Raw genomic sequence first — 18,766 nt, 5'->3', positions numbered from 1 at the left:
TTATTATTATTATATTATTTATTATTATTATTATTATTATTATTATTATTATTATTATTATTATTATTATTATTATTATTATTATTATTATTATATTGGTTAGGATGGAGCTGCAGTTAAGTGAGGTGGGGCGAGCTGGAGGAATACTTGTAAGTAGAAATTTCTTGGAGAGGCACTCGTTCCGTACATGTAAATGTAGGACCGTTTTATGGAAGAGAAAGTATTGCGACAATAACTATTTTTACCATATACCCTTGTACTCAGTACATAAAAACGTCAACTTGATATATTTCTGTAGGTCCGGGGGGCAGTTTGGTTCCACGGAATCCTGGGCTGACAAGGTTGCCAGGACACAGGCCTGGTAAGCATCACCCTATGCAATTCCAAACTGCTGTATGTCCAAGAGAGAACAAATATTTTATTTGGAAAAAACACACCTGCATAGCGCCAAATATTTACAATAACGATATGCGTAAATGTGAAGCAAACACAGTAGTAGTGCAAGTAGGCGGCGAGAAAGTTGTAGAGGTATGTAGTGGTAAGACCTGTAGGTGTGTACTAAGTGACAACTTCTACAAAACAATATACTTTACTCTGCATACTGAAATTGTTTTTTTTAATATATTTTATAGACAGCCTAAGCTGTTTAGCGAGCCAGTAGCTCATCCAAAATTACCTAATATGAAACGTGGCTAATCCACTTCTCTTGACTTTCCAATTACTTTTTAAGACCATATTATTCAGTCGTGAAAAAAATTGCACATGCTTGCTACGCCATAAAACACTGCACAGCGTGGGCTTCTGCAGAAAACCCCATTCAGGAAGCGCAAGGTAACGGATGCACGCAACACGTCCAGATGATATCCGAATGAATTTTTTCTTCATGTTTAGGGATCGTTCGAATGCTCGTCGTAGACGGCTAAATAGAAAATTAAGTGGAGAGCAGCCATCTCAAGTACCGTTCCCATTCTCACGTTGGGGGGCAATATAGCAAACTTTGCGAAGACAGCACCGAAGATAAATAGGGTGCAGGCTAATTTGCAGTCCAAACAAAATGGCAGTCTTGCGGAATGATCGGATTGCTCGGATCTCACTGGCATGATCGTCTGCCCACAAGTACAAGATTATTTTGAGTTAGCGTAAGCCACATTCAGTTTTATTGCGACAGCAATTAATGGACACTATCGGCTGGTTTTTGCCGTCACCTTTATGTCCAGTTTATATATATATATATATATATATATATATATATTATATATATATATATATATATATATATATATAGATAGATAGATAGATAGATAGATAGATAGATAGATAGATAGATAGATAGATAGATAGATAGATAGATAGATAGATAGATAGATAGATAGAACGTTTCGGCCCACCAGCCGACACGTTAATAAAACTACATTTCATACGTGAGTCCTTCTTTTCACCCATCTATCGTACCGGACCCATGGATCTTTCTACCCAAAGATATATATATATATATATATATATATATATATATATATATATATATATATATATATATATATTGTAGTGGGGAAGAGAGACAGCGAGACAGCATCGAGTAGGAGTGGAAGAAGACCAAGACGAAGAGCCGATCGAGAGCGCGCGTTACAGTGTTCGACACCGCTGAACCCAGGCCTCTGGTTTTGTTAATAAACCCCCTTATAATTTGGTGGAGTCGCTGGGTACCCTTCGAAGCTGGATCTACGAAGCCGCACCTTACCTCCAGTGTCAGCAATGCCGGAAGAATCCACCAACCAAGGTACCTCCCAGATTCCAGCCACTGCATGTCCCGGCGTGTTGCCACTGCGTCACCCGCCGATCTTCAGCGGCACTGACGACCAAGACGTTGAGGAGTGGTTGGCTACATACCACAAGGTGAGCGCAGCGAACAAGTGGGACGATGCGGCTAAGCTGACTTATGTTAGCTTTTACTTGGCCGGCGTCGCTAGTCTCTGGTTGCGGAATCACGAAGCTGATATTACCAGCTGGGCTTCGTTCAAGACGGCCTTTTCAGAAGTCTTCGACCGCCCCGCTGTACGAAAGCTCCGCGCGGAACAGCGACTTCGTGAGCGCGCTCAACAGCCAGGAGAGAACTTCACCAGCTATATTGAGGACGTTGTCGACTTGTGCAAGCGTGTGAACCCATCGATGCTCGAAGCAGACAAGATCAAGCAGATTCTCAAGGGAATAGCCGATGACGCATTCCAGATGTTGTTAGCCAAGGACCCACAAACCGTAGCCGAACTGGTCAGTTTGTGCCAGAGCTTCGACGAGTTGCGCAAGCAACGCGCCCAGACACGACGCTTTCTGGAACATCGTGACTCGATCGCAGGTTTGACTCTCGGAGACCAGAATTCCATGTTGGCTCAGATAAAACAGTTTGTGCGTGAGGAGGTCGCTCGGCAGCTCTCCATTTTATCAAGCACGCCCGAACCAGCACAGACACATCATCTGGCCCCAGCTATACGACAAGCTATCCAAGAAGAGGTAACTGACGCTCTGCCTTTCCCTCGTTCACCACCTCTGGAGGCTGCGCCCTTGACGTACGCACAGGTCGTCGCAGCCGAGAGCGCCCCGTCAGCCAACTTATTCTCCCTCGCCGGTGCCTGTTCAGTCATCACCAGTTCCGTTCGGCCGACCCGTCGCTACGTGTCCTAACCCGTGGCGCACCGCAGACAACCGCCCTATCTGCTATTCTTGCGGCTATGCAGGGCATGTGGCACGTTTCTGCCGCCGCCGCCGTCTCGTCCACACAGATACATTGCCACGATCTTCGCACGACCCTCGACGGTTTAGCAGCACAACACGGCCACAAGAATCTTCTTCACCCGACCGCCTTCCCTCAGTTAGCCGCCGATCTCCATCGCCCCGACGTCGCTCCTTGTCACCTATGCGCCGTCGACCCTACCCTTCAGACACGGAAAACTAGATGCCGCAGTTCCCGAGGCACGAACTGCGTCGTCGTCGAAAGAATCAAGTCCTCGCATTTCTCCGGCAAACCTCATCGAAGTTTTTGTGGATGGCTTTCGTACCCTTGCGCTTGTGGACACTGGTGCTGCCGTTTCAGTGATAGATTTAAAACTTTGCCGATTGCTTCGGAAGGTCACCACGACGTCAGAGGGATTGTCCCTCCGTACCGCCAGTGCTCACCATATTCGGCCATCAGCTGCCTGCACTGCCCGCGTTCTCATCCAAGGTGTTTTGTATACCGTTGAATTTCTTGTGCTACCTGCGTGTTCGCATGATGTGATTCTCGGCTGGGATTTTCTCTCTCGTCATCATGCGGTTATCGACTGTGCTCGTGCCGAAGTTGCCTTCTCTGCGTTGTGTTCCTCATCGCCTGAAGCTACGTTGAACAAGCTCTTTGTCGCCGACGATATCGACATACCACCCAATAGCGCAACCTTTGTTCCCGTGTCCTGTGCCGATCTGTCCGAGTCTCCAGTTTTGTTTACTCCCTCCCAAACCTTCCAACGTCGCAGGAGCCTCGCGTTGCCTTTCGCTATTCTCGACGTAACCACCGGCGTTACGAACTTATTTGTCACGAATCCCTTGCCGTCTACATCAACCTTACTCCGCGGAGAATGCATTGGCACATATCAAGAGTTGGACGATACTTCCATCTTCGGCCTTGGCGGCGCGAGTGATTTGCTCCTTAATGCACTGACACCATCTGCCTGTACGCCCGATCGCCCGACTATTGATGCGTTTGGACCCTCAATTGATGGCGACCTTGAAGAAAAACACCGAGAGCAACTCCTCGAACTTCTGCACCAGTTTCGCGGCTCGTTTGATTGCCAGCAGACGTCGTTAGGTCGAACACACACCGTTGTCCATCACATCAACACCGGCTCACAAGCGCCTCTGCGACAGCGCCCCTACCGCGTGTCTCCTGCTGAGCGTCGAGTGATCACCGACCAAGTAGACGACATGCTTCAACGCGGCGTCATTCGGCCGTCCAGCAGTCCCTGGTCGTCACCTGTTGTCCTCGTGAAGAAGAAAGACGGCTCGATTCGCTTCTGCGTCGATTACCGCCGTTTAAACAAAGTTACGCGCAAAGATGTGTACCCTTTGCCACGCATCGATGACGCCCTGGACTGCTTGCAAGGCGCTGAATTCTTCTCATCACTAGACTTACGGTCCGGCTATTGGCAGGTCCCCATGGCACCATCAGATCGCCCGAAAACTGCTTTCGTGACACCCGATGGCCTATACGAATTCAATGTTATGCCCTTCGGCCTTTGTAATGCGCCAGCAACATTCGAAAGGATGATGGATAGCGTCTTGCGTGGGTTAAAATGGAAGACATGCCTTTGTTACTTGGATGATGTCGTTGTCTTCTCCCCCGATTTCGACAGTCACCTGCGTCGTCTCAAAGAAGTCTTGAGCTGCCTCACGCGTGCAGGCCTTCAGCTCAACATCAAGAAGTGCCGCTTTGGAGCTCGCAAGCTTACAATACTGGGCCACGTTGTCTCAAAGGAGGGCGTCCTCCCTGACCCGGAGAAGCTTCGGGCAGTTGCTGAGTTCCCGAAGCCTACGACCGTGAAAGCGCTTCGCAGCTTCGTCGGTCTCTGCTCATACTTTCGCCGCTTTGTGAAGAACTTCGCTTCTGTAATCGCACCGCTCACAAAGCTGCTCACTGGTGATGGACACCTCTCTGATTGGTCGCCAGCATGCGATGATGCTTTCGCAACATTACGCCATCTCCTGACTTCGCCACCCATTTTACGCCACTTCGACCCTACTGCTCCAACCGAAGTGCACACGGATGCCAGTGGCATTGGCCTTGGCGCTGTCCTTGCTCAACGCAAGCCAGGCTTCTCCGAGTATGTCGTTGCGTATGCTAGTCGCGCCCTCACAAAGACAGAGTGCAAATACTCGGTTACCGAAAAGGAATGTTTGGCCATTGTTTGGGCATTACAAAAATTTCGCCCGTACGTGTACGGCCATCAGTTTGATGTCGTTACCGACCATCATTCCCTTTGTTGGCTTGCTTCATTGAAGGATCCTTCGGGCCGGCTTGGGCGTTGGGCGCTCCGTCTACAGGAATTTGATATTCGCGTGATTTACCGCTCCGGACGCAAGCATACCGACGCCGACGCACTTTCTCGTTCGCCCCTGCCTTCCGTTGCACCCGTTTCACTTGCCGAGGCTACTATCGCCAGCATTGATCTCGCTGACATGCCTTCGGAACAGCGCAAAGACCCTTGGATAGCAGTCGCTCATAGACGTTCTCTCCACGTCTTCGGCGGCACCATGCCAACGGCTACCTCGTGCATTACGCCGACAAGCCCCTCATTATGCGATACGGGATGCCATGTTGTATCGCCGCAACTATCAGCCAGATGGTAGAAAGTGGCTTCTTGTTATACCTCGCCATTTGCGCTCCGACCTGTGCACGTACTTCCACGCAGACCCACAAAGCGCCCACGCTGGCGTTTTGAAAACTTACGACCGACTTCGCCAGCGATTCTTCTGGCGTGGAATGTACACATACGTTCGCAAGTACATACGTTCTTGCACTGAGTGTCAGCGGCGGAAAACAACTTGTCATGCGCCTGGCGAATTGCAACCTTTGCCGTGTCCAGCTCGCCCGTTTGATAGGATTGGCATAGACCTCTACGGCCCCCTTCCTTGCACACCTGCTGGCAACCGATGGATTATTGTGGCCGTTGACCATCTTACCCGTTATGCCGAAACCGCCGCTCTGCCAGCCGCTGCAGCTCGTGATGTTGCCTTGTTCATCTTGCGCAGCTTCGTCCTTCGCCATGGCGCGCCACGTGAGCTGCTTAGCGATCGAGGGCGTGTCTTTCTTTCGCAAGTCGTACAGGAGCTTCTCACTGAGTGCAATATTATTCATCGCTCCACTACGACCTATCACCCGCAGACGAACGGTTTGACGGAGCGCTTTAACCGCACTCTCGGTGATATGCTCTCCATGTACATATCATCCGACCATTCCAACTGGGACTTAGTGCTTCCGTTCGTGACGTATGCATATAACACGGCCACACAAGCCACTACTGGGTTTTCACCTTTCTTTCTCCTATACGGACGTGAGCCCTCTTCGATGCTTGACACAATCCTTACATACCGCCCGGATGCTTCTGAATACCGCCCGGCCTCCGAACTCGTTCAATGTGCCGAAGAGTGCCGCCAATTAGCGCGGTCATTTACATCCGTCGCACAAGGTATTCAAAAAGAACGACTTGACCAGGACAAGCCTGCCCACACCTTCCCCGTCGGCTCGTTCGTGTGGCTTTCTATTCCGTTCCAGTCTCCCGGCCTCTCCCGAAAGTTTGCACCCAAGTACACCGGTCCGTACCGCATCGTTCAATGCACGTCACCGGTCAACTACGTCGTCGAACCAGTGACACCTCCCACCGACAGACGATGTCGTGGCCGTGAAACAGTCCACGTCAGCCGCTTAAAGCCCTATTATGATCCGCTTGTGCTTGCTTCGCCTTGAGTCGCCAGGATGGCTCCTCTTCGACACCGGGGCAAGTGTAGTGGGGAAGAGAGACAGCGAGACAGCATCGAGTAGGAGTGGAAGAAGACCAAGACGAAGAGCCGATCGAGAGCGCGCGTTACAGTGTTCGACACCGCTGAACCCAGGCCTCTGGTTTTGTTAATAAACCCCCTTATAATATATATATATATATATATATATATATATATATATATATATATATATATATATATATATATATATATATATATCTTTATCCACTTAGAAAAATAATTCAGGGCAATTTTTTCCGCAGCGCGGTATCGAACGCGCGACCTGTAGCTCCGACGCGCGCGGCGTTAGACGGCTAGGCCGTGAGCCGTACGTCTTCAGCATGCTAATGGCGAGCTATTTATATACACCTTTATTTCAGCGTGCTTTTTTGGCCACCGGCGAGAGGGCGTGAGGTGCGCGTTTTGAAGATCGTCGCCCTGCTCGTTGCGTGCATGCGCGCCTCATGCCTCGCTAGGCAGAACACACGGTGGACCTTACCGTACAAGGCGTGTTCGCCTGCGCGCGCGCTTATCTCGTGGGGGGGGGGGGGGATGTTGCATGTCTCGTGCTTTTACCGCGACGTCCGCGCTGAAGCTGTAGAGCGTACGAGGGTCCCTTCGCTCGCTGCAGCGGCCGCGTTTGTGAAAGTAGCGCGCTGTTCAAACAGAAAAAATTACACCATCTCCCACTACAGGGAACCATGAGGGGATGCGAAGCAGCATTGGGGGTCCACACCAAGTTTCCGTTTACGTTCAATTGGCGTTTCCGTTAGTTTATTTAGTATTTTGTCATTATTACGTCGCGAGCCCTGCGCTGCTGTTGCTCAGCGACGATCTCGATCTCGGCAGAGGTTGGAGTGCTGCTGCAATTGGCGCCGACGTTGACGTTACAACTCATCTGAACGGGAGCGAAGCTAGAATGACGGAAATCGACCGAGCGCACACACTTATATACGCATGAAATGGGGCAGGGAGAGGAGAAGGTAGGTTACAGGTTGTATTTGGCTGTGGCGCGGCTGCACCACGTGGAAGGAGAGGCTGCGCCGCAGCTGCAGCGCGGGGGAGGAGAGGAGAGAAGGCGACCGAACACCTGCCTAAAGGAGGAGAGTGGGAGAGAGAGTACACGCATGCGCATTGGAGCGCGGACGCCACCTGATCAAGCTCGCTCATAAGATGCTTCGCATCTAATAAGTAACAACTGTAACAGTTGTTAGTTCGCGCTCGTCCTGTATATACCTGTGCGTTCGTTTCGGGCGTGCTGCGTTATGTTTGAGCAGCGTGCTTTAAGTATCGAGCTGTGACACTTGATAGTTCGCGCTCGTCCTGAGTGTGTTCTTTTCGTGCGTCCTTTGCGCTTGAGCGAAGTGCTGGAAATTTCGAGCTGCTTTCCGTTCTTCGCGTTACATTCCAATTTGTTGCTATTGCATTCAATTTACATTCATTCATTTGTTGCTATTGCGAAACTGTTACTTTTTTTAACTTGAAGGTTCAAACGCTAAATAACTTAAAGAATACAATACTGTTTGTTTTGCTTAGCTTTCTATCATCGACGTGAGGTGGCGTCCCGTTGTACAGGAGTCATGCAGACGCGTTCCTCTATTCTGTCGTCTTGGGCTTGATCCTGCCCAGAAGTGGAACACAAACTTCTTCATGACGTGTAGATTTACAAGTTCAACATTGCATTCATAATTATGCGTAGCTCCAGGAAACATGGTCTGCCTGCAACTTGAGTTTTAAATTCAGGAAATGCATTTCCATGTCCTTCGGGGGTTCATAAGTGAAGTTGCCCGGGCTCTGCTTACTTGAAAGCAGCAATGACATGTTTAACGCACCCTTCAAAACCAGTCTTTGCCGTCAGAAGAAAATTGTCAACGTAGAGGAACGCACGTATGTGCACACCCTTCCAAAGATCTATTTAGATTCTAACCAACATCGCTAAGATATATCTCAATTAGAATCGGCGCTTCACAGAATGATGCACAGCCCGAACTTTGAATATATAAGTTGTTTTCCCAAAACACGACTGTCGAAGCGAGATAGAAATCTATTATTTGAAAAAAATATTTATACCGATATGCCACATTTGCTTATAAACGCTACCTCGTCATTATCACTTACACACTTTTTACTGCCACTATAAGTTTGTCATGCGGTACGGAATAGAATAGATAATGTACATCCTCGTTAAAAGCCCAGCAGTCTTTTAGGAAATTATCCTTCAGGCAGGTGAAAATCGTAGGAAAATTCCACACGACAAATAGATCAGCTAGCGTTAAAGACAAAAGCATACATTGTAGCTATGTAGAGAACTATTTCTGCCAAGTGTTCCTGGCCAAAACTGGCTTGGAATGGCACGTCCACCTTCTGTGCTTTCGCTGAAAAGAAGATGTCGAGGTGACAGTTTTTTGCCTTCTTGACATTATCTTAGAACTTTACTGAGTTATTTCAATATTGCAGTGGCTTCTGACTTTATGTGTCGTTCCGACTTATGTACAAGTCTAATTGACAGCGGCTATCTTACTGTCATGTTAAAGGAAGTTGATTTGAGCACTGAGTGCTTTGCTCCTGTCACAGTGCTTTTTCCTTTTCTTTCACTTTGTATGAGGTCTGAAAAATATACATGTAAAGATGCAGACAACTGAAATTTGCGTAGTACGCAGCCGCAGCGACCATCACCTTTCTTATTTTTCAGGATTCAGACCAAAGGGGATACGATGTGAAAACGCAGCTCCAAGTTCACTTCAAAATTGCAAAGGAACCGCTTTGAGGTGGTATTATGACAAAAATACACTGAGATGCGCCCTTCACTACGTTGGAGGTTGTAGCTTTAAGCCTGGCTATCTCTTATGTCCCCGATGTGCGATCTCATGTATGGGTAAGATTATATTACTTTTTTTCAGGTTACTTTTTCTTACAGTTTTCTCGTGTAGAATTAATGTTAAGAAACAATATAAATTGTTTATGAACGTTGCAAATATAGACTCATGACCAGCTTTTAATTACTATTTCTAAATCGCTCATTGTCGATTATTAATTTCTATAAAACTTCAAGGAATAACGTCGTAGAACAGGAAATGTACCCGTGAGAGTTTTCAAATGTAAAACTTGAACAGTGAGCACCGTTCCCCCTCAAGCAATATACTGCGTACCTGGATGCCAAGTTCGCATAAACGTTGGCCAAATAATGTAGTGTATCTTAGAACTTTACTGAGTTATTGCAATATTGCAGTGGCTTCTGACTTTATGTGTCGTTCCTACATATGTACAAGTCTAATTGACAGCGGCTATCTTACTGTCATGTTAAGGGAAGTTGATTTGAGCACTGAGTGCTTTGCTCCTGTCACAGTCCCAGTGGCGTTGGGATTCGCGGTCAAAGTTCTCAATTTGGTCTTGTAATAAAGAAACGCTGCTTCTCATATGTTTGCACATGAGCTCGCAAGCTCAACCTGTTGTGCGAACTACACATACGATGTTTCAAAATAATAAGGCATGTATTGTCGGCGTATAATAAGGAAGAGGGAGATGCACGGATGAGCACAATTATGGGATTTCGGTATAGAAATTTAATACCTTGGTAACGATGCACATTCCACAAGGAGTTCGGAAACCGCTAGACTCCGCAAAAGAGTGCTAATTTTACTGTGTGCATGCTGAAAGGCGTTCTGTGCAACCTGCTCGAGAGGTAAAGGACAGTTTTGGAATACCTTCGTCTACCAGAATTACCAGTGATGAACGGCGGAGTAATGGAGACGCAGACAGACATATTTATATTAGCAATAGTTTGTGCAAAAGGGATTTGGCCAGGACCCGTTTAATTGAGAGATAGCGCGCGCGCGCGCACGCATGCACGCACGCACGCACACGCACGCACACGCACACACACACACACACACGCACCACCACACACACGCACGCACACACACACACACACACACACACACACACACACATACACATACACACACACGCACGCACGCACACACACACACACACGCACGCACGCACACACACACACACGCACACACACACACACACGCACACACACACATACACACACACACACACACACACACACACACACACACAGGGAGAATAGCAATGCTCCTCCTAGCTGGATACACAGACACTGCGAACCCCAAAAGAACCCAATTAAAGACTACCTAGGATTCCCCAGTTATGCGATAATGCCGGTTAATATGTTGATTCCGTAATATTTTGGTTGCCTTCGAAGATAACGTTAATTATTTTTTCTTTAACTTCCAGGTCTCTCGAACGCCAGACAAATCAGGCAGTTTTGCAGCAATGCTACCTTAGAGAAGTTTCCCAAACGAGAATGAGTTTGGATCATCTGTTGCATGATTCTGTATGCCCGGTTTCCGCGAATCGAGTAGGGTCTGACCTTGCTGTGTTGAAAGTGACAATAAAGTACGCGGAAGATGCAACACAGTTATTGTTATTCTCCTTGAAGTTCCCATGGACATACACGTACATGAAACCTCGTTTTAACGAAGTAAGAGTGTCGTTTTCATGGATGTCAGGAGCTGAGTTCATCTCCGAAACAAAATAAAACAAATATCGCGCACGAATTCGCGCTCACCAGATATCTTTCAATAATAATAATATCTGGGGTTTAGCGTCCCAAAACCACGATATGAACACCAGATATGTTTCCGCAAACGCGACTGGTTGCTTCTGCGGCTATACGTGTCCTCCACGATAGCACTATCACAAACCCAGGCCTCCTCGCGGCCTCGGTGGCAAAGATACGCGGTTGCGCTTGCTTGTGGATACGATGCATTTTTTGCGCAGGTAACGGTGTGCACGGGGAGGGCAGCGAAGGGCAGGATGTAATGGTGTCGCCAGATTGCTCAGTTACCCACGTAAAAAAAACCCTAGTCGAATCTATAAGACTTTGCTGCAAAGTAGCCCTTCAATTTTCTCAATTAGGCGTCCTTAACTAGGAATATGGTAGAGATGAAACAGAATTAGCTCGGGCGATAAAGATGAAAAATATTTATACAGAGCTAACCTCAACTCCTCTTTCAAATTCGCCATAGCGAGTTTTAATTGTGTGACCTCGTATACGATGCATGTCATGTCATGCAATATATATTATAACGTTTCCGTTTATGTTTTAATCTTTTCATATGTTTTCGTATGTATCTCCGCATGGATCGTTAAAAAAATAACGCTAACGTTTGCATCTGTGAGCCTCCTACTAGCTTTCACGTTCCTCATGATAAGAAGAATAAAATGAAATTCGCCGCGACGGTTTCGTACAGGCAGCTAATACTTGTATAAGAAAAGAAATTATGGCAGATTTGCACTAGTGCAAAGCCTCAAGGAAGAGCGGAGCTGGAAGGCCTTCCTTGTTCCTTTATTTTTACTTTCTTTATTTCTCTCTTTCTCTCTGTTTCATGCATCTCTTTTTTCTATTTGTTCCTTTCTTATTCTTTATTTCTCTCTCTATTTCTTTCTGTTTCTTGCACTTTCTATTTTTATTTCTCTTTCTTGCCTTTCTTCCTCTCATTCATCGCTTCATCTTTGTATTGCGATAGCAATTATATGCACACTCTCGGCTCGCCTTTGCCGTCGCCGTCATGTCCGGCATATGTATATGTATTTTTATAACTGGCAAAGCAAAGATCGAGCCTGCAAGGGACGCTCATCGGCGTACCTGCCATACGAGGTCCGCGTCCCACAAGAACACGGGAAATCTCCTGATGCGTGGCAAGAAACGCGCATCGGCGTACCTGCTTTACGCAGTCCGCGTCAAATAAAAAACGCTTGACAAGAAACGCGTGTACGGACCACGATAAAAGGAAGTTTCGGGAGTGAGCTGCTGCTCTGTCTCTGGGTGCGCTTGTCCTCCCGTCTCGTATGAACTCTTGTCATGTGAAGGCACTTCTGTGCACTTTCTTTGTAATACTCTTGTGAATATGTAAATTAAACGTGTCTTCTACATGTACGTAAGAAGCGTCGCAAGAATACTTCTTGGCCGGAGTCTGGATGCCAGCTTCTACCCCCCCTCGGTTACATCAGTGTATAGGCATAAAAGGAAAAAATGAACAATGCTTTCCGATGCCCGGATTTGAGCAGGCCACCCCTCGCTCCACGGATCGTGTCGTTGGACGGCTAGGCCCCGGAGCGTACGTTGCTGTGCATAATAACGCCGAGCTATTTATTGCGAGCCACTGGCGGTACGCAGATCTCGGCGGAATTTCAGCGTGTTCTCCGCATTACCAGCGAGATGGCGCAAGGTAAGGCCCGTATATTTTATTTTACCTCAGCTTTGAGGATCGTCGCCCCGCTCGTTGCGGGGCGCTGGCTAACACCTGTACTTTGCCTTATAGGCTCCCTAAGCATCTCTTAGTGGCGCTGCTGCTCTTGACAGGCAGCGCCATCTCTCGCAGGAAAAATAGAAACTGGGAGCATACAACGCGTGTTTTCCGTTCTCACCATCACGCTGCCGCTCGCTTCCGTGCATGTCTCCTCACTATGTACCGCCTGAAGCGCGACTACAAAAAGATTTTCGAGCTGGACAGGCACTTCCGAAAACAGACCTTGATCAAAGGAGAAAGGCTCGTCAATCACGTTTACGGTGTCGAGCAGACGATTGACCACGACGACGCCCGACTCAAGTTAGAATGCATTTCTCAAGTCGCGATAACACCGTGTAGGACGTATAGCTTGATGCAAGTCTCTTTCTCTGATGTTAAAGATACGTAATGGTCCATATGCACTCCGAAATGAAGCCGTGCACGCTATCGATGTTCTTTGTTGAGGCTTTGAACCATATGATTGTTGTTTTGATATGGCATGCTTGCAGTAGCAGCCGTGTACTTTCATGAACAAACATTTGCGGCGTGCGAAAAAAAATTATAAGGCCATGGCGGTAAAGAGCATGAGAAGGTTAGATAGAGTCAAGTCATTCGTGCCGCTACAGCATCACCCGCTGATTAGGACGCTAGGCAGCTAGCTGAGCTTTAACCACTGTGAAGCATGTTGAACTACTCGCCTCGTTTCTTCGTCTCTAGCGTCATGCTTGTACTCTCTTTTTATGAGAATATCGAATCTACAAGGCATATAAAACGTGTTGCGCGAACGCGGATAGAAAATCGTACGGACTTGGAAGGTGGCTACTGCAAAGCATTTATTAAGTGCCAGTTATATTTAGCGGCTTAAATATATATCACCCCAATATTGTGACAAACACAAAGCAAATCAGCAGAACGATGTCAAAGCTTGCTGAAAATGCACAGACGTCCGTTCCGGCGTCATAAAGCAGCCTTCCCGACGCGTCAATTGCAGGCGCCGAACTTTTGACAATGTGCCGAGTTCAGTTGAAGTCAACCAACCGCGCAACGCTAACGTTAGTGTGAATGTTCAGCAACGACGGGTAGGTCACACGAACACGGGGATAACACAATGTTGTTTCACCTACAACCGTAACTGCATTTTTACAATGCGATAAGACAGCGAGTAATCACTACTGTAGTCGCAGAGTGCATGCGCCGCGTTAGGTACTGACTCGGGTAGTCGAAACGAAGAAAAGCGATGAACTAAGACAGCCAAAACCAAGGCGACACAGCGCGATCAGCTAGGACATTATTGATTCTCCTTAGTACGACGCTTGTCGCCTTTATTTCTCGTGCGACATGCCCGAGGAACCGATACAGTTTCACACGTGAATCGTTTGCCTTGGTGTTATCTACACTGTTGTGGCAGCCCATCACATAGCAGTACTTCGGACCGCGCTTCCGCTTCCGTGGGGTCGCTTCTGCCATCGCGGAAATGCGCAGCTTCGCACAGCAGGCAGGCAGGCAGGCAGGCAGGCAAAGAACTTTATTTTGATCCGGAGACGACGCTCATTCCCCGCTTAGTGGGCGACATCGGCGGGCCGCACCATGACGGGACGGGGAGATGCATCTTCTCGGTCATGTCATGGGCTCGCTGGATAGCCCTTGCTGTTCTTCTTTCTCGTTGCCAGTGAGAAGATATCGCGAGTCCTCCTCCGTAGAGGGAGACCCGGGGCTCTCGCGCAGTGCAGGGCATTGCCACAGCATGTGTTGTAAAGTGCAACGCGGGTTACCACAGTGAGGGCAGCCCGGCTCTTTGCCATCCATGTATTTAGAACAGTTAAGAGGAGAAGCGTATGCCTCCGTCTGTAACAGACGTAAATTGATAGATTGAGCTCTGTTTAGATGTAGATGCGGGAGGGGGAACTTCTGCCGTTCCAACTGATAGTGGTTGAAAATGTCGTGAAATGTTAGCAGGGGATAGCGAGCCTCTCAGTTTAATTGTACCAAGCTGACGGCACCCCAGTTACCTGCACCGACACAAGAACGCGTGCGCGCGTGCGCTACGGCTGCCGTCAAAGAGACTGAATGGGCCGCGCGTGCACCCGGTACCTCCAGCGTTTGCCACCAGAACCAAAGCGCGGCGCTGTCGTCGGCCCGTAAACTTGGGCTTGGGTTCCCTATACAGGCCGTAGTCACACACGAACGCGCGCTCATCTCGTGATATGGGAGGCTTGTTCGTCTTGTGGTTTCACTGGAAAGCTTGCGTTGAATTTACAGAGTGCACGAACGTGACTTCGCTCCTGCAGCGGCCGCGTTTGCGAAAGGAGCGACCAGCCCAAACACAAAGAAGTAACAACTGTGACAGTTATTTCGCGCTCGTCCTGTCTGTACCTGTGCGTTCGTTTCGTGGGTCCTTCCTTGTGTTTGAGCAGTGCGTTTCAAGTGTCGAGCTGTCACAGTTGTCAGTTCGCGCTCGTCCTGTGTGCATCCTATTCGTGCATCTTTGTTGCTTGTGCAGCGCCCTGCAAGTTTCGAGCTGCTTACAGTTCTTCACGTGACATTCCAGTTTGTTGCTATCGCATTCATTGCTTCACTGTTGCGGCGAAACTGTGGCTTTTTCCCACCTTTTTATATATATATATCTCTCTGTTTCTTTCGTTTTTTTTTTGTGTCTGTTTCTTTCTACCTCTTTCTCTCTTTATGTCTTTTCCTGTCTTTATGTTTCTCTGTTTTGATCTTTCTCTTTCTTTCTATATATTTATTTCTCTATCTCAATTTTTCTCTTGCCTTCTATCGCTTATTTCTCTTTCTGTAGTTCACGTGTTCGTTTTCATTTAACGCTCGCACCTGCTGTACTGGGCAATGGGGCTTGCCCAGTTCCCGTGGCGCGCACGCGCACGACCTTTTTTGTTCGCTTTGGACGTATATTACGGCCGTCGTTGAGAATAGAGTGCCCAAAGCTTTGCGTGCGCAATAGCATAAGGTTGTCGCCAGTGCATATGCGTCAAACGCTGAGCTTCCGGGTACAACCGTTATATTTCAAAAAGAGCTTGCGCACGCACACAATAAACGCAAAGCCTGGGTTCACAATACAAAAACACTCTATTGTTGCCTATGAACGCCAAAACAGGCGCTTGCTGGCGGGCACCGGCAATGTGCGTTGGTGTTAAAAAACTGAACATCGGAAGACGGCTCAGGCTTAAGCAGTAGGCGCGTCACTGTGTGATAAAATATGGCGGCGCCTAGTGGAACGTGGCGAAAAGGGTGCATGTCCGAAGAATTACCATCTGGAAGAGTCGGCGCGATGACAGAATGAATACAAGCAGCCCAAAGAACGAAGACTGTTGCTGCTGTGTTTTGAGTCTTCAGTGCAGGAACATCTCCAAAGCACGATTGCGGCAAATTTTACGGGATTGGATGCACATTGCTCTCTCCATATAAGCTCTCCACTCGTATTACAGTGATCCCAAGCTATGTCAGGACAAGCTGTGCAGAAAAATGTTTAAGCAGAACGGGTGAAAACTGACCGAGTTAGCAGCAACGAACACATATGCCAATTCTCTCGCTAAATGTTCGCCTTATGGGTAATGGTATCTCGGGAGAAAGAAACTGGGTTATCTGCACTGCCATCATGGCGAACATAAAGCGTGTGGTAGGTGGATGCACCGTGCACGCGTAAATATTGCAATTTGCATTGACGCATGCACGAAACATAAAGAATGCGTTATAATCAAATCCATATGCTAGTCTGCATTGACAGACACATTTTCAGAATGATCGATTAGTGTCATACCTTGGATCATAGAACGCACAGAAACTGGTAATCATACATTTCTGGTGTTTTCACTTGTCAAAAGCACGTTATGGTTATGAAGGGTACCTTAGTGGAAGGCTCCGGAAATTTAGACCACCGAGGGTTGGTTAAATTTGCCGCCATCAAATTTCGACGCTATGAAAAGCCTGTTGTGGGTTTCTTTTGTATGCAAGGACACTCAACACGAAGGGTAGGACACAGCAAACTTGTAATATATATTTTCATTCGCTTCCAACGATTGCCTAAATGCTCGTTCGTGCGATCGAGATCCATCACAAGCGCACCTAACACTGACGTCGCTCTATGGGAAGCGCAACGAAAGTATGAGTGATGTCACACCAGATCAGAGTGATCAGAGCGCATAGGAGTAATATTCGGAAGGGCAGGTGCCAGACGCCTACGGCGTTCGCATCCATAGAAGGCCTTCCAACGTGCCCGCGACGCATCAGAGGGACTTGGTCTTTCTGTTCCTACGCAGGAGCGGCACGCAGCATGCTACAGCGCGTTCCGGGGGACCAAAATAATGTTTATCCATCCATAGATACACACTCGGAAACCTTACCAGTTAACTTCAATCATCGCCACTTACCAGTCGATATTAGCCCTCCGTTGAAGATGCTGCTAAACCTCCTCGACGGCGTCCGGCATGGCGTGGGTCTCCTCATCGTCGCTGGCCATGGGATCGAAAATAACATGATTACCTGGGTTTTCAACGAAGCCGCGTACGTCGTCCTGTTCGCTGCTTCCAGAAAATAAAAAGTCGATGCGCTCAACGGGGTCGTACGCGGATGCGGACGCAGAGTCGGAATCGCGGCTGCTGTATCTAGCCATGACAACTGTCGGCGCGTTTGATTGCTGCTGCTTCTGCGGGACGTGTGTGCGAGAGCAGACGACTCAGCAATGCGTGCGTCCTAGCCTTGTGTGCTCACGTGACCAGGCTTCCTATACTTCGACGTCACTGCTCCACTCGGCGCTGAGAAACAAAAAACCGAAAGTTGTTCACAAAATAAGGTGATCTTAAATTATTTAGCGAGAATACATGAATCTAGGTGCGTGTATCACGCTCCCTAGAGCTCTAAGAAACGTTTGTAGCAAAGAACGCGTAAGCCACAAGTTTGGTGGCACCACCCCTTTAAGTACCTAAATCTAAGTACACGACCCTGTAGCATTTCGCCTCTATCGAAATGCGACGACCGCGGCCGTGACTTAAGCCGCGACTTTCGTGTGAGCAGCCGAACACCGTAACCGATGTACCACAGTGGCGGCTACGGAAGCGATACGAAACCAGATCAACGAATCAATGCGTCGAGGTAAGTAAGTTTTAAAACGCTAAATTATGTTCTGCAACGCAAAATGTAGGGCAGCTTCGCACTAGTGGTACCATGTGTGCAGGAAGTGCGGCACTGGGCAGCCTTCCCTGTTTCGCTTTATTTTTTGCCTTTGTTTCTTCCTCTCTTTTCGCTTTCTTTCTGTCTTCTCTAACAGTTTCCTGCCTCTGTTTATTCCTGTTTCTTTCTTTCTCTCTCTATCTACCGTAAAATGCCAAGCAAGCGCCCCCCCCCCCTACGGTAAAGAATAATCCGACCAAATTTGCAAGGGGGCCGCTTGCTCGGTCCCGGACCCAAATTCAAGGTGGCGGAGGGAGGGCCGCTGAAAATAAAAAAAATGCCCATCCACGTTTCTAATGAAATGCTTTATTTATTTACTGTTTTTATTCTGCCTCGTCACTGTCGAACCATTGAAGCAGCGAGCGGTTTGACCAATATACGACCAGCCACATGACAACGGAATTTCATAAACAACATCAGATCCGCATTCAGTGTATTCATTCTTGTGGTTCTCTTGACACAAGCGATGCTCGTCTTGACAAAAAAAAAAAAGTGGCCGCAGGGTAGGTGTGTGTGTGGGGGGGGGGGGCTTGCTCGGTCACTGGCGCTTATTTCAGATCTCTGGAAAACGGAAGGGGGGGGGGCGATTGCTAGGCATTTTACGGTATATCCTTCTTTTTCTCGCTCTTTCTATCGTTCTTTCTCTTTCTTCCCTTTCTTTCTCTCCCTATATCTCTGTTTCTCGCTTCCTCTTTCTTTCTATTTCTGTCTCTGTCTCTTTGATTGAGTCTCTTTCCCTCTCT

At 48.0% G+C, this 18,766-nt stretch overlaps 1 protein-coding gene across 1 annotated transcript in view; it reads left to right on the top strand.

The window, feature by feature from the left end:
* Nucleotides 1-10,966, top strand: part of LOC119373873 (uncharacterized) — a 37,034-nt gene extending 26,068 nt beyond the window's left edge. Inside the window, exons 4-6 of the mRNA XM_049420386.1 lie at nt 299-361; nt 9,212-9,394; nt 10,783-10,966. Of these exons, the coding sequence (XP_049276343.1) occupies nt 299-361; nt 9,212-9,394; nt 10,783-10,856 (320 nt within the window). The 3' untranslated portion in view covers nt 10,857-10,966. The remainder of the gene's footprint in view (nt 1-298; nt 362-9,211; nt 9,395-10,782) is intronic.
* Nucleotides 10,967-18,766: the final 7,800 nt, after the last annotated feature.

The sequence above is a fragment of the Rhipicephalus sanguineus genome, chromosome 11 (assembly GCF_013339695.2).
Source record: "Rhipicephalus sanguineus isolate Rsan-2018 chromosome 11, BIME_Rsan_1.4, whole genome shotgun sequence".
In the NCBI taxonomy this organism is placed as follows: Eukaryota; Metazoa; Arthropoda; class Arachnida; order Ixodida; family Ixodidae; genus Rhipicephalus; species Rhipicephalus sanguineus.
Note: the sequence above shows the minus strand (reverse complement) of the source record. Positions and strands in the feature narration are given on the sequence as shown.